Raw genomic sequence first — 14964 nt, forward strand, 5'->3', positions numbered from 1 at the left:
TGTTTCCTGTTTACTTTCTCAGGTAATTAGAACCAGGCTTGTATTCTGATAGGAATATTTAAGCAAGCATGCATGGTCAAATTCCAGCTTAGTTTTCCAAATTTGGTTTAGAGATGTTTTTGTTTGGTTGGCAGAAGAGGAAACCTCTGAAACTTCTGAGAGAATCAGAGCTCCTAGCCCTGCCTTGTGGCAGCCGTGGGACGGTGCGGTGTCATACAGCTGGTTGGCTTTTCACCCTGCCTCACCTGGTGGTGTGCAGGATTCATCCTGCAAGTGCTTTGGCCACTTGCTAATATTTCCAGTTGTCAGAAGTCATAACTTTGTAATTCTTGGAATTTCCTGAATGCTCTGCTGTTACATAATATCTAGACGGAGAGAAACATTTTCCATAGAACATTATAATTTACGTCATGCAAACCTGTTTGTTGTATGCTTTTGTTAACACGTGATGAACACTAAAAGCAAGGTTCAGAAGACGTCTTTCATTTTGTTGTTGTCCACAAAGGAAAATATGATGGAAATTCCAAAGTGAATTTCTGTTCTGTTTGTTGTTGTTGTTGTTGTTGTTGTTTGCTTGTTTTGTTTTGTTTTGTTTCTTGTTTTCTTATGCCAAGAAGGCCTGATAAGAACGTAGCCTACAGATATTTTTTTAACTAAAAATGTACCTGGTATAGTGCAGGAAGGGAGATAAATGAAAATTTAGTAAATGCAGATATGAGCATCCCTTAAAGACTTTTTCAACAATATATAGATTAATCAGAAAGCTTTTAACTCTGGATGGTATGAATTTCCATCTTTTAATATTGTATTGTCATTGGATCTCGGTATGGTAACTTTTATGGGAAAGAAGTTGTGATATAAATTTTTTCCTTATTTTCAGACATTTAGTGTTCAATGCATATCTAGGTGCCAACAAGGATGTATCCTGCCTGAGTAAAACTAGTATAAGAAAATGCAGCAGGAAGAGGTAGTGTTGTACACTTTTTTGGAATAAATACTACAGACAGCTCCTGCTCATTTTAGTACCACTAGAGCATCATACGATGAACTACAAATGCAAACTTAAATGTTCACTCCATTTTATGCTCCTATCCCAGTTCCTCACTGCTTAAAACTGTAATCTTCAGTCAGTAATTATAGGGATTGCATAGTATATCTAATTAATGTATTTCTTCAGTTTTGCAAACATAATTAATCTGTTCCAAATCTTTCAGCAAGCAAGATGGAAGTATACCTCTATTAATAATAATTGGTCCTTCTTTATTTCCCCCAGATCAATGATTCTATGATAGCCTAAAAATCAGATACTTACATTCATTCTTTGGTTTATTGAAACAGATGTTCAAGTAGCAAGTGCAGTCCTAAAAATATATGTTTGTGTATGCATATGTAAATATCTGTGTGGATATATATATATATGTATGTATATGATACACTTGTATGGAAAATGAAAGTGAATATATAAATATTTATATTTTAAGTGAATATGTATTTTTGTATATATATTTATATATTCACTTACATTTTCCATGTAGGTGTCTCACTGTACCTTACTGTTGAAGAATTGGATTAGCTTTGTCAAATTAAGGCATCTTTGATTGTCTGAATGTGAAAACAAGCATCGGTCCTTTCTGTGCTTTCTGAGCAACCCTTTTGGCATGGTGGTTGGTCCTCCCTGGCTTAGGCTGTGGATGTGCATCCAATTATAGAACTTGCCCCACTGGTGGACAGGGTTTCTGCCACAAGCCTGCCTGCAGTGGCTCAGCAGCATCTCTTGTCCAGGTGCTGTATCCTCAAGCTGCATAACTGAATTGCTCACATGTGCAGGGTTGATTTAATTTTTTTGTTTAATCATATGTCTTTACTAACCCTGCTCATTTTGGGCGAGAAAAATTAAGAGGTATAAGAGAGCTATAATACAGGTCTTTCTCAAATATTTACTCTTCAGTGTTGCAAATATAGCAGTAAGATGAAATACCTTAATTTTTTCCCAGTCTTCACAGTTGTATTTGAAACTGGATTGCAAAGAGTGATACAACAACATTTTTTTTTCACTGCCTGATAGCTCAGGAGATGGAAATAGATATGGGATCCTCCAGAGGGACGCTGGAGAAATGGGTTCAAACATAGATGTGAAAATTCTTCTCTCTGCCATTGAGTACAGGCAGCCTCAGAGGTGAATGGAAGGAATGCAGGTAAAGACTGAGTGTGACTTCCATGCGTACCTGTATCTATTAATAAAAATACTTGGAGTGAGACTTTAGTAATCATTGATTTTTGTATACAGCATTAGACAGAGGGCTCTGGTTATCTTAGTCTTGACCTGCATTGTGCAGATTTTGGAATTCATCTCTTTTTTCCTCTTCTCTTTCAGTTGGTAACAGCTCCATTGTATTTTGGATTGTATCGATAACTATTCTGAAACAAAATGTTATTTTAGCTAGCTGTTATTTCGGCATAATATTTATCCTATTATATATATATATATATATATATATATATATTTGTTCAGTTCCATTGGACCCAATACAGAGACGAGTTTCATTACTGATGAACTGGTAATGATGCCGTGAAGTACAGGCCAGGATGCAGTTATTCTGAACAAATTTTGAAATCAGATAGTTATAGTGTCACCAGAATAGAAAGAATAATATAGTTGATGAAAAGTGTGTATCTGTTTTTATGGAGAGATAAAGGAGCTACAATTACATTTGCTATTATAGCTTCGGCATAAATTATTTTCTGTTTAAAATCATAGGGTGAAAAGTCAGAATTCTTAAATTTCATAGCTATAATCCAGCTTTGGATTTTAATTTTTCTATTAGTTGCCAAAAAAAAAAGGGGGGGGTAGAGAGAGGGCAGACCAAGGAAATCCAGATTGCCACGAAGGGTAGAAATTTGAAGTTAATCTTTGTCATTTAAATTTGTCATTTGTTAATTTTTATTTCAGGTGAGTTTATTCTTTGCCTGAAAATGATATTATCTTGAAGCAGAAGCTTTTTGTCATTGTTAGTACAACTCTAGGTAGATTTTCTGAAATTTCTTGTGTTTATTCTGCTTGAGAGTTCAGTAGCCCCTTTTGTAATGTATGTTTTAACTTGTTTAGTATTTTTCTTTTTCATTATCTTCACAAAGTAGTTCATAGGTCTCTGAGAGAATGAGAATGGAACAAAAGTGAATGTATTTAAATTGTTTCTGCATTTTCTTCAAGTAGTAGAAAATTCTTTAGTATAATAAGTTTTTATTGTAATTGCAACTCTGATTGCCATGATGATACTATAAACAGTTGTATTTAGGAAAATGTGATCTACAGCACAGATAGAATTGAATTTCTGTGGAAATTTCTTGTTTTATCTCTTTTCTCTCTGTAGCTTCCTTCTATGCTTTCTCCTTCTGCACTTCCTTCCCAGCCAACTAAACAGAAGAGAAATTGTGACATTTTAAATGTCAATCGCCATCAAGGTTTTTAAGGCAAATTTGTGTAATTGTATGCTTGGCACAGGGAAGATTATTAAAGTTACTGCGCACTTAGCTCCATCTAATATGTAACTATTTTGCATCCTGTTAAAGCCCTAGAGTTGTCTCCTGAGCTCATAACGCTGCTACTTCTCCTCATTTCTCACTTTTCTCCTCATCTCTGGTGTCTCTTTTAACAAGGCAAATGGGATGAACACAACAGTTTGAAGGAACTAAAGAGCTCAGTGAACAGGATGCAATGCTTTTTGCTGTTGTATCACTCATTCAATTTAAACCTGAGCTGAATGTACAGGCTGAAGGAAGCTGCCACCGACGAGCTGTCAGGTCATGTTGGTCCAATTACACCTGAAGTGCCACAGCTGGTGCCCTGGTCAGTGGCTTTATTAAGAGAGGCCAAAACCATGGAGACCTGGCTGCTCTTTGACCCCAGGTGGGTGCTCATGCTCATAAATGTCAGTCAGACGCAGCAGTTAAATGCTTCAGGTGACATTCTTGCCCTGTACATTCACTCAAATATATTTAATAAATAATTGGCTATGCCAGAAGTCCTTCCCCCTCTTCTCAGCCTCCAAAACCAAAGCTCTGCAGATCTTCGTGCAGGTCACAGTAGAGTGTAATTGCTTTACTGAAGCCAAGGGAAGGTCTTTCCTTGCTCTCTCTTCCCTTCATTCTCCTGTTTTTATCACCAGGTCTCTCCAGCCCTTTCCCCCCTCTCCTCCTTCCTCTCATTAGGCTGCAGAGCTGTCAGGCTGGGGACAGCCTTTTGAGTGCAATCCAGCTGCTGCATCCTGGCTGCTTTTTGGCAAACGTGCTGGTGCCCATCACATGTGTTCAGAGGGGAAAAATGCTCCCTTCCCATTAGCAAAATCACAAGTGCTATCACCTTGTAATGGCTTGCTGGAAACCACATATGTAGATTACATGTTAGTAGCAATGCACACCTTAATAAATGCTAGCAATATGTACTGTTGTATCTGGGCCCAAAGACATTTTCATCTCTCAGTTCCTTGTAGCTACTGAGTAAAATGAGGAGTGATTGCTTCAAGGCTGTGGCTGGCAGCGCAGTCAAATGAAGCAGCTCCCTACTTCTCCTGAATCTTTCCAGGGCTGGTTTAAATAAGGGTCACATCTGACGTTATGCATTGTTACAAGGATAGGTGGTTGCCCAAAAGTTAGGCACATCTAGCAGCTTCTACTATACTCAAAGATTTATTTTCACTGAAAACACTTAAAAATCTGAGGTTTTGAGTGAATAGCAAGATGAGACTCAGAAAAATGTCTCTTGTCTGTGGTGAAGGTCTGGGCATTATGAGAGCTCTGGACTTGTATTCTGTCCCAGATGAAAATTGTCATAAAGACTTGGATAGTCACCAGTCCTGCTCTAAAACAAAATTATTCAAATGTGAAGGCATTTAGGGTTCAGGGGTGGGGTTGGCAAAAATGTTTACAGAATTAGAATGCCTTTATTCTTGGTGCAGGAGCATGTTGTGTCATTCTGGCTTTGCTGTTTGTTGGGTAGGTTTCAGCTGTAAAGTATATTACAATAGTCTTTTGTAAGATGCTTAGTTTGTGCATTTAATTAGAAGCACATATGTACCTGACTCCAGACTGAGATAAGAAAGAAAAGATAATATGTCCTACTTTCCAGTGCAAAATATCAATAAATAGAAATTTTTGCTTGGTGTAGAATTGGAACACTAGAGTGACAAGTAAGGGAATGTGTATGTTTTCCTCAGGAGCTGGAAAAAAAATAGAAGCTTTAAAGATAATGCATCTTTTTGCAGAAACTAAGGTAAAAGAGCTGTAATGACTGCAGTCTCTTTGTACTCAGAATCATTGGCAGAATACACCTTCAAGTTTCTTGCTTTAATATACTCTTTTGTTATACTTTGACAGAAAATATTTGGAAAATAAGAGTATTTTGTCCTCTACTAAACCAGTTCAGCTAATGACTTCTTTGCAAACAAGATGTATATAGTGTGTGGGTGTTCTCTCAGTAAATACACAGATAATGAATCTCTTCACTGCAAGAAGAAAATTGGGAAGCTGATGATCATAATATGCCCTATACTTGAAGAAGTAGTAGAGCTATGTGTCAGTCCCTTAGGCTTTTAGTCCAGGAGATAGATAGATGGCTGTCTCCATTGTTCAGAGGGGGCTTGTATACGTGTTGGATGCCTGTGCATACACAATTAAGAAGATAGGAGGTTGGAAGAATCACTTGTATAAATGGTACTTGTGTGGTCCTGCTTGGAGCAGGATGTTGGTCCAGATGACCTCCAGGGTCCCTTCCATCCTCAAACTTTCTATGACTCTAAATAAAAATTAAGAGTCAAGCTACTTAATTCCAGTTCTGAGGAACCTCAGTATAGATAATTAGTTTCTACATCACATGAACCTGGAAAAACTGTCTTCGGTAATGTTTATGCTGCATTTTTGTGATGCCTAATGAGCATGTGTGCGTATATATATACATAAAATATATGGGTATACTCTTTAATTTTGTTTATGAACCAGGAGACAGGTGGTGACCCAGTTTGCTCAGAAATGATACCATTACTATGGCAAAATATCAGTAGAACTGTTTAATGGCACTGCTTGTAATAAAAACAATAGCTTAATAATTATCATAATGAAACATGAAAAAATAACTTTCAGGATTTCTTTACAGTGAAATTATTTGCTATTAAAGTATTTTTCTGAAGGCTCAAAACAGAAAAACTGGAAGATATGGATAGATTGCTAAATGACTAAACACTGTCTCAGCTTAAAATCTGCTGAGGCTGACAGTGATGGACATCATATATCTGCAAATTGCAGTCAAATTTGCATAAAATCAGCTGGTGTTCTCCCGTTGCACATGGTGATGTATAGCCCTCCAGGTACTGAAGGCTAAAAGTGCTAACAAATAACCACCAACATAGGCAAGGATTTCTGTTGGTGTCTCTTGGACTTTATCAGCATGCAGCCTGAAAATAGGACTCTGTTATTGTCCTAAATTGTTCATCAAACTGTGTATACTATATTTGTTCCCCAAAAACAAGGAGAAAGTTTTGGTCAACAGTACTTACTCTGTAAAGGCTAAGTTTGAGTAAAACTGCATTATGAACTGTGTTTGAGTATTCATTTTCTTCCTTGTACTCTATTAGGCAAGCGGTGGTTAAAGGCTCCCTTCCACATCCTTTTGCTTTGACGCTGTTTGGGGACACGTTGTACTGGACGGACTGGAACACGCATTCAATCTTGGCCTGCAGCAAGTACTCTGGGGAGGACCTGCGTGAAATACATTCCAACATCTTCTCTCCCATGGATATCCATGCTTTCAGCCAAAAGAGGCAGCCAAACGGTAAGTTGTCTTGCTTTCCTTTTTTTTTTTTACTTGCAAGTTGGAACTGATTTGCAAAAATCTTAATTAGTCTTTCTGTACAGTGGTGAGCGGCTTCACTCATGTCAAGATGCAACTTTTCCAATGCAGAGATTGAAGGGAAAAAAGAGAATTCAAATATTCTCTATTTTTTTTTTTTAATGTGGAAAAAAAAGTCTCTTGCTTTTTCTCTGATAGCCACATTTATCCTGTTGTGATATTCCTTTTTCTGTTTAATGTGCCATAACATTAGGCAGCATGGTATTCATATTTTTTCAAAGTAGTAGTTCCTGAATGGAAAGTAATGTTAATTTGGCAGATGATATTAAGCAAGACTAGTTCTGTGTAATAACCACTGTCTTAACCATTGTGTTAATTTACTGTGTTTGCATTTATATATATTATATACAGCCTACTATACATTCAGCACCAACATGTTGAATAGTTTGTGAAAATGAGAAGAACAAAGAGGAAACAAGGCTCTTGTTCAGAGCTAAGTGCTACTTCCCCAGAAAAGGAAACATTCAACATCCATGCGTTTTGGTACCATAAATACCCCCCTACTCAACACTTGGAATTAATTTTTACTTGTTCTGTGTTTATCATTTCCTTCTTTAATCTGTGATGCTGCCACCAATTCTACCATTCAAACACCGTATGTGTCTTGACACATGAGATGAGGTCATTCGTTATCAGAAGCATTAATCTGTGTGATTTATGTTTAACAGCTACAAACCCATGTGGAATTAATAATGGTGGCTGCTCCCACTTGTGTTTGATGTCTCCTACCAAGCCCTCTTACCAGTGTGCATGTCCCACTGGTGTGAAACTTCTTGAGAATGGAAAGACCTGCAAAGATGGTAGGTTTGGTTTTAAAAATCCTTTAAGGTTTAGCACAAAGTAATTTGTTGCAGGGAAAGGTGTTCTTCCAGCTTCACTGCATAATGCACATTAAGGGTGGGAAATTGTGAAAAGATATATGCTGTTGTGGTACAGATAAGAGATTGAAAAAATGCCCTCTGCTTTTCAAAAAGAGAAACAGTCTCATAGCTGAAGATTAGGTTACCTCCAGTCACAAAATTTAGATTATAATTCTGTCTATGTCACTAATTCCCTAATTTCCTGGATCTTTTTTTTTTTTTTTTTTTAAGGGTGGGGGGGGGTGGAACAAGACGACATGACTGTTACCTTTTCTTAGAGAAAATGATACCAACCTTCTCTGTTGCCTCTAAAACGTTTCTAACGTTATTTTTCATGCATTAGTATTTTGCTAATAGGACTGTACAAGTAAAACATTTCTTTTGAAGATCTGATTTCCATTTGTACACACGTGCACGTGGCATCTGTTTCAGTTCATGCACATGAAGTTAGTCGCCTACATTTGTTTATAGGAACTGAGCAAAATGGCATGTTCTTAGAGGTGTTAGAAGTATTTCAGCCTTAAAACCCAAGACATGATCAAGACTGAGGGCTGCTAATGCTCACCTAAAGCTGCTTTTAGTTTTTCATCGTGGTCTAATATATATGATTTCAAATCATTACATGTTATAAGTAGAGGTCTTGTGGCATGCGCTGTGGCTGCTGTAGTGCATTAACAGTATCAAAATAAACACAGTGAGATTTAATTAGCTCTCATAAATAACCATCTTTATGCAGATTGTCTCTACAGCAAAGGTAAATGTAGATTAAAAGATACAGCAGAAGTTACTGACAGTGGTCTAAATAAAATGTATACAGAAATAATTTGTTAGAATTTTGTTTTCTGTTTTTAAAATGCTTAAGCTTGTTGGCTACTGTTTGGTGTTTTCTTTAATTTCATGCTATTTCATGCTCTCTGTTGGTTATTTCTGTGTGACTACTTGTATCTGTGTGAACCTTATTAAAATAAATTGTTGCTTTTAAGCAAAAAACTCAAAGCATCTCCCAAATTAGCCTTGCAAGATTGTTGCAAGAACTTACCATTACATGCACAAGACGTTTTTTTCCCATTTCTACCGGTACAAGGAACATGCTTTAATAATAGTGCTCTGGATTGGTTGTATCTAGTCAGAGTGTGACATGAATCCATGTACTTTTTTAAAAAAAATCCTTGATTTGCATGAATAAATTGTTTTGTGGAAGCAGATGCTAAAGCAGTTGTTGCCCAGTATATATTTCCAAAAGCAGAGCTGTATGAAAAGTCCACACAGAGGATGGGGAGTTGGGGAGGTTTGGTCTCCTGCCAAGCAGAGACTGAAGGACTAAGGACAACTGTTGGAATAAGTCCCGGAGAAAGAGAGAGAAATGACTTCCTTTTTGACTTAATGCTGATAGGAAGTGGGCTGGGGACCTTGGGAAGAGGGGCTGCCTTTCTGCTTTGTGTGTGCTGTGTTCCAAGGAGCAGGTCAATGTAGCATAGAGGTGACCGCTTCCTTGCCCAGGTCCAGCCTCATGTCCTCGCAGAGCTAACCTCCCACCCAGGTTAACTACCCTCTGCTAAAAAGCCTGATGACACCTTTGTAGTGTGTCAAAGACAATTCCCAAAGGTGAGCAGAGAAAAGGTGTTTTTTAAAAAATAAAAACCTTACAAAAGAACTTGAACTTCTCATGCAGATACTCAAAATCATTGGCTTCCTTTCTTAGCCGCTCCTTATGTCTCAGAACACAGAGCTCTTGCTCTTTTCTTCCACTCCCTGAACACGAGGAGCCAAATTGTGTGTTCCCATTCAGCCATAAAGTATAGCTGGCTCACAAAACACTGTTCCTATTTTATCAGAAATTTTGTTAACCAGTTCACTGAGGTATTACAGCATGCTGTCTGTCAGTATGCTAAAAGCATTATACATTAACATTTATCATATGCATGTCAATACAGTGTTGCATTTTTCACAACCACTCTGCTATTGTGTTTTTCCAAATAGCTCTGCCTGTCTGTTTTTAAGAAGGAAAATGGGTGGGGAAGCGAGAGAAAATTGAGTCCGCGCTTACTCAGCTCAGTGAGTGTCATGTACCGCTGCTTACTGGAATAAGAAAAAAAATAGCTCACGTGTAGGTGAAGGAAGCTACTCCAACTATGCATCAGATCCATTGGTTTCACTTAACTTTGCCAATCCTGCACAGAGCTAATTTCTAGGAGGAGTAAAAGGACCAGAGGCAGCCCTGGAAGCCAGCTACTTACTGTGTTTCAGCATTTAAAGCTATGCCTGACCCCAAATGATGAAATATTGTTGACTTTTTTCACTCCTTTCACTGAAGAGAGGTGAAGTGGTAGACTTAGGGCTTTTGTGAGTGACCTACAACTTGCCAGAGCTCTTCAAGTCAATGTTTCACTGTAATTTCTTCTCATGCTTGTGAGGACTGCAATTACTGATTTGGGGAAGAGAGGAGAGAATGGCAAACAGAGCCAGCATAGCCACAGACAGGATTTCAAGATATAAATCTGTAAGTGTTTGTGTCAACTTCATTTCTTAGGCTGTATAGTGATACTAGTGAAGAAAATTTCTTTTTCCCTTTTTTGTGTCTCTGTGGGGGGTGGTTGTGTGGTGGGGCGGTGGTTATGGTTTCTTGGGTTGTTTTTTTCCTTTGTATTTGCCTGTTTACTACAAGTGCTGTGAAAGTGGGGCTGAACCATGAGACCTAAAAATTTTCACCTCAGATCATTTCAGTATATATCTGTTGTGCTGGAACAGACTGAAGCACTGAGTGACTGCATCTCAGTTTGGAATTAGAACATTAGGACTTTGAGGGAGAAAGGGGAATGACTTACGGGTACAGAAAAGTGAAAAATGAGGCACAGGCAGGCTCTCTTTAAGACAGTTTTGTCTTCAAGCAGTAGGCTAAAATCAGGCTAGTTCCTAAAATGAATTGTTTAATGCTGAAAGGAGCCTCTTTGAGGAGAGAACTTTATTTCACGCTGTGTTGATGAGAGTATTGGCTGGGATCTGCAGGATTTTGATGGGTGAATTTTGAGTGTGTGTTTGTGGTGTTTGCAGTGGTTTGGCATTGACAGATGATCCTTGCAGCCAAAGGTGAGGCTGGCTGACCCTCCCTGAGCAGTTTCCATGACAACCCAGCATTTTTGAATAATCTTGGTTTATAGGAAATCTTTTCCTCCCTCCTCTTTCCCCACAGTGTTGGTTTCTTGGGTTTTTGTATTTTTTTTCATTACATCTTATCATTTTTTAATTTTTTTTTGTGAGGGATCTGAACAATAATTCCCTACCTTCCATTTATAAACACTTTTCTATCGTGTTTCAGAAAAGGGTGAGAATTTGGAATAAAATCAGCTATTTTCCTAATAACCAATAATACTGACTTGATTGTTCATGTCTTAGCTCCTATCCCCCTTATGAACCAAAACAGGCATTGAACTGAGATGTGGGCTTGCAGCTTACACTTAGCTGCCCTTTTTTTGTTTGTTTCTTTTTTTTTTTTTTTTTTTTTTTAATCCCTCAAAGAAAGAGAGACAGAATAACCAGTTTTCCTGGCCAACTCTTCCTCTATCAGCAATGTCCAAAGAATAGAGCACACAGTCCCTTCTAGCAGGGTGCTTTTACCTATGTACCCACATTTTTATAGAATGAAGTAGTTCAGTTGGAAGGGACCTACAACGATGACCAAGTCCAACTGCCTGACCACTTCAGGGCTAACTAAAAGTTAAAGCATATTACTGAGGGCATCGTCCAAATGTCTCTTGAACACTGGCAGGCATGGGGCATCAACCACCTCACTAGAAAGTTTGTTCCAGGGTTTGACCACCCTCACAGCCAAGAAATGTTTCCTAATGCCAGGTCTGACCCTCCCCTGGTACAGCTTTGTGCCATTCCCTTGGCATCCTGTCAGTGGTGACTAGGGAGCAGAGACTGGCACCACCCTGTCCACCTCCCATCTTGTAGGACATACTTGGGATTTCTCTTTTTCAGTGTTATGGGCCCCACTGTTCTTCTGAGCTTGATGGTACTACAATTAAATGACCTGTTCAATTGTCATTTTTATAACAAAAATTAGGATACTCTTCCAAGTTTGTCTTTCATATTGCATCCGTATTAATATTCAAAGACCTCTCTGACCCTGTGCTCAGCTTCTGTCTTTGTCTGTACTGAATTTTACTTATTTATTTCCCATGGTTGCTATTACCAGTTCAGACCTGTTGTTTGTGCTGAGAAAAACAATGGTGGCTTCAGCTGAGCAGGGAGATGCATGTTTCCTCATGGAGGGAAGGGGGGAGCAGTGTTTCAGACTTTCATTGAAGCCTTGCTGTGGCCATCCTGGTCTCTTTGAGGAAGAGAGGGTCTTTATTTTGCCCATTGGTGCTCACAGTGTATTTTCCTTTTAGACCTGGGGGTAGTAACTAGAAATTTGCACGGGGCAGTCCTAAATTGCACAAGGGAATTTGCTTTGCCTGGAATAGCTGGGACCCTGATTTCACTGCGCAGATCAAGATGCTAATTTAATATGCCAGCTCTTTTATTTCTTTTAAAGTAGAGGAAAAAAAAAAAGATTAATTTAAGATGTGTTTTTTTTTTTTGCCTTTGTAGCGGTATTTTTCTTTTTTGTCATCTACTTGAAAAATCTACTTCTTTGTATTGTATAAGGAGCTCTCTGTCAATAGTGACTTTGCAACTGGGACAAGACATATAGGAAATAATTTTTTATTAGTTAAATGTGATAACTGTATTGGGGATTTATTAATGATTTTGATTTATCAAGTACAGAGAAATTATTATACATGTCCTATGTTTAGCAGTTCTTATGTATGGGTTTCTGTACATGTGTTTGTGTAGCATCACTAGCCTCAGCAACCACTGATAGTTTTAAAGTCCAATAACTCACAAATGACCAAGGCCTTATATCACTGGAAAGATGTAATAAATTGTAAAAGTTGGCAGGACATTAGACATTGGATTTAAAAGCTACGTTACTGCATGTGTCTGTATACTTGCTCTGTTTCCTCTTCTCTTACTCTTCGCTTGACTTCAGTTAGCACACAGTTGTAAATTATTTTGATTTTTAATAGTGACTTTTTGAGGGAAGTATTAGTTCTAGGACTAATGTAATGCACCATCCGTGAGCTTGTAATCCCAGCTTTCAAACTGCTTAATAAAAGTAGGCTTTAGTTCTCAAAAATATGAGTCTGGAGTAAAGCTTTTATGTTCATATTTAGATGTAAGGGGCTTGGTTTTAGAAAAATTACTAACTATTCTGAATACCCCCTGAATTGAGGCACTTCAAAAAAAAAACCTTTGTACCTAATTGGAATAGTTCATCAAAGTTGCGATTTTCTGTTTGGTGGGTTATTTTTTGTTGTTACTTGTTTGTTTTTATAAAGGTATGGGTTGCTAAGATCACTTAAGATTGATTGTATGGTAGATCAGCAAGGGGGTTAAGCAGAAAGGCCTGACTTTAAATGTGATATGGTCTTATGCAAGGCAGCTTACTGTGTTTGCAGGGAACCTTGCACATGGTGGTTTGAATGCTGTGAGCACACACCACGGCACACCAGGTGGTCTGTGCCCTCAAATCCAGCACTGAGTTCAACTTGCACTACTGTCTACAGGCATGCTTTTGTTGGGTGCAGTATATACAGATCTCCAGTATATATTACAGAAAAGAGAGCAGTGTAGGCAACAAATTCTGCTTCAAGTCCCCTGAGTGTTTGTCTGGAAGGCTTCATCCTTTTTTTGTATGTGCAGTACAAGGTGTCCAGAGGAAAATTACCTCAGGTCTGCATGTGCATGCTGAACTCAGAGTGCTGTGTGCAGCTTTTGGAAGTACGTTTGAGCCAGTTGAGGTTTGAGGTGGTGTATGTGTTTGTGGCTGATTCCAATCTCCAAGTAAGTGCTGATAAATCATCATCATCAACAACAACAAAGATTTGCATGCAACCTGTATTGTTTTTTTCTGCCTTTTTTTTTTTTTTTGAAAAATTTGATTCTGTACTTGTGATGTTCTCCATCATCCTCATCATGAAAGGCAAGATTTTCTTGAAGAGGCAGAGTGAAAATGTCTGGAGATCCTGCTGTAGTATTTTAGCTGTTGTATCGTAGCTGAGCTTTAGAATAGATGTCAACAAAACTGTCAGATTCTGCCATGTCCTTGCATCTTTGAGTACCTTGAGTAGTTTTCTGACTTGGTTGTGATCAGTGCCCAGCCAGCCCAAATGTTTTGCAGCTGCTGTTTGCCACAAGTTCATGGAATCATAGAATATCCTGAGTTGGAAGGGACCCATAAGGATCATCAAGTCCAACTCCTCACACCGCACAGGTCTACCCAAAAGTTTAGACCATGTGACTAAGTGCACAGTCCAATCTCTTCTTAAACTCAGACAGGCTTGGTGCAGTGACTACTTCACTGGGGAGCCTGTTCCAGTGCGCAACCACCCTCTCTGTGAAGAACCTCCTCCTGATGTCTAGTCTAAACTTCCCCTGCCTCAGCTTAACCCCATTCCCGCGGATCCTGTCACTGGTGTTTATGGAGAATAGGTCACCTGCCTTTCTACTCCCCCTCATGAGGAAGTTGTAGACCACGATGAGGTCCCCCCTCATCCTCCTCTTCTCCAGGCTGAACAGGCCCAGTGACCTCAGCTGCTCCTATTATATATTTTCCTCTCCAGGCCCTTCACCATCTTCGTTGCCCTCCTCTGGACACTCTCCAACAGTTTAATGTCCTTTTTGTTTGAACAGTTTGAACAGATTGTTTTAGTTCTCAGACGACATTTTCCTTGACTGTTCTAACAGGTGGTAAGGTGATCGTGCTATAAATGTGCCCAGTTTTTGCATTTGCATTTTTTTAATACTATCCTCAGGGCAAGCCTAAAGGCATTTCAAGTGCTTTTTCTGCAGCCTACCTTGATATGAGAGGCTTCTCTGCTGCTCAGTTTGTCTTTACTGAGCAGAATGGCTGGTGATCTAACTGAGCAGCTGAGGTGTCAGTTTGCAAATGGGTGGGTAATAGTTTTAAAGTAAGCTTTAAACTTTTTATTGCTTGATTGGGGTGGGGGAATGTTAGATACAGACCATGAAATTCATAGCTCAGGGACCCCATGTGCAACATGGGTTGGCTGAAAGGCAATGATTTCCTGATGCTGAATTAAGGCTTAGACACAGTCTGTTATTGGACCAAACAAAAGTGTTGCGACCTGAAAG

General features: G+C 38.7%; 1 protein-coding gene across 1 annotated transcript in view; it reads left to right on the forward strand.

The window, feature by feature from the left end:
* LRP6 (LDL receptor related protein 6) overlaps window positions 1–14964 on the forward strand; it is a 128108-nt gene that overhangs the window by 57508 nt on the left and 55636 nt on the right. The window contains exons 4-5 of the mRNA XM_035308723.1: window positions 6627–6823; window positions 7570–7701. Of these exons, the coding sequence (XP_035164614.1) occupies window positions 6627–6823; window positions 7570–7701 (329 nt within the window). The remainder of the gene's footprint in view (window positions 1–6626; window positions 6824–7569; window positions 7702–14964) is intronic.

This window comes from Oxyura jamaicensis, chromosome 1 (genome assembly GCF_011077185.1).
Source record: "Oxyura jamaicensis isolate SHBP4307 breed ruddy duck chromosome 1, BPBGC_Ojam_1.0, whole genome shotgun sequence".
Lineage (NCBI taxonomy): Eukaryota > Metazoa > Chordata > Aves > Anseriformes > Anatidae > Oxyura > Oxyura jamaicensis.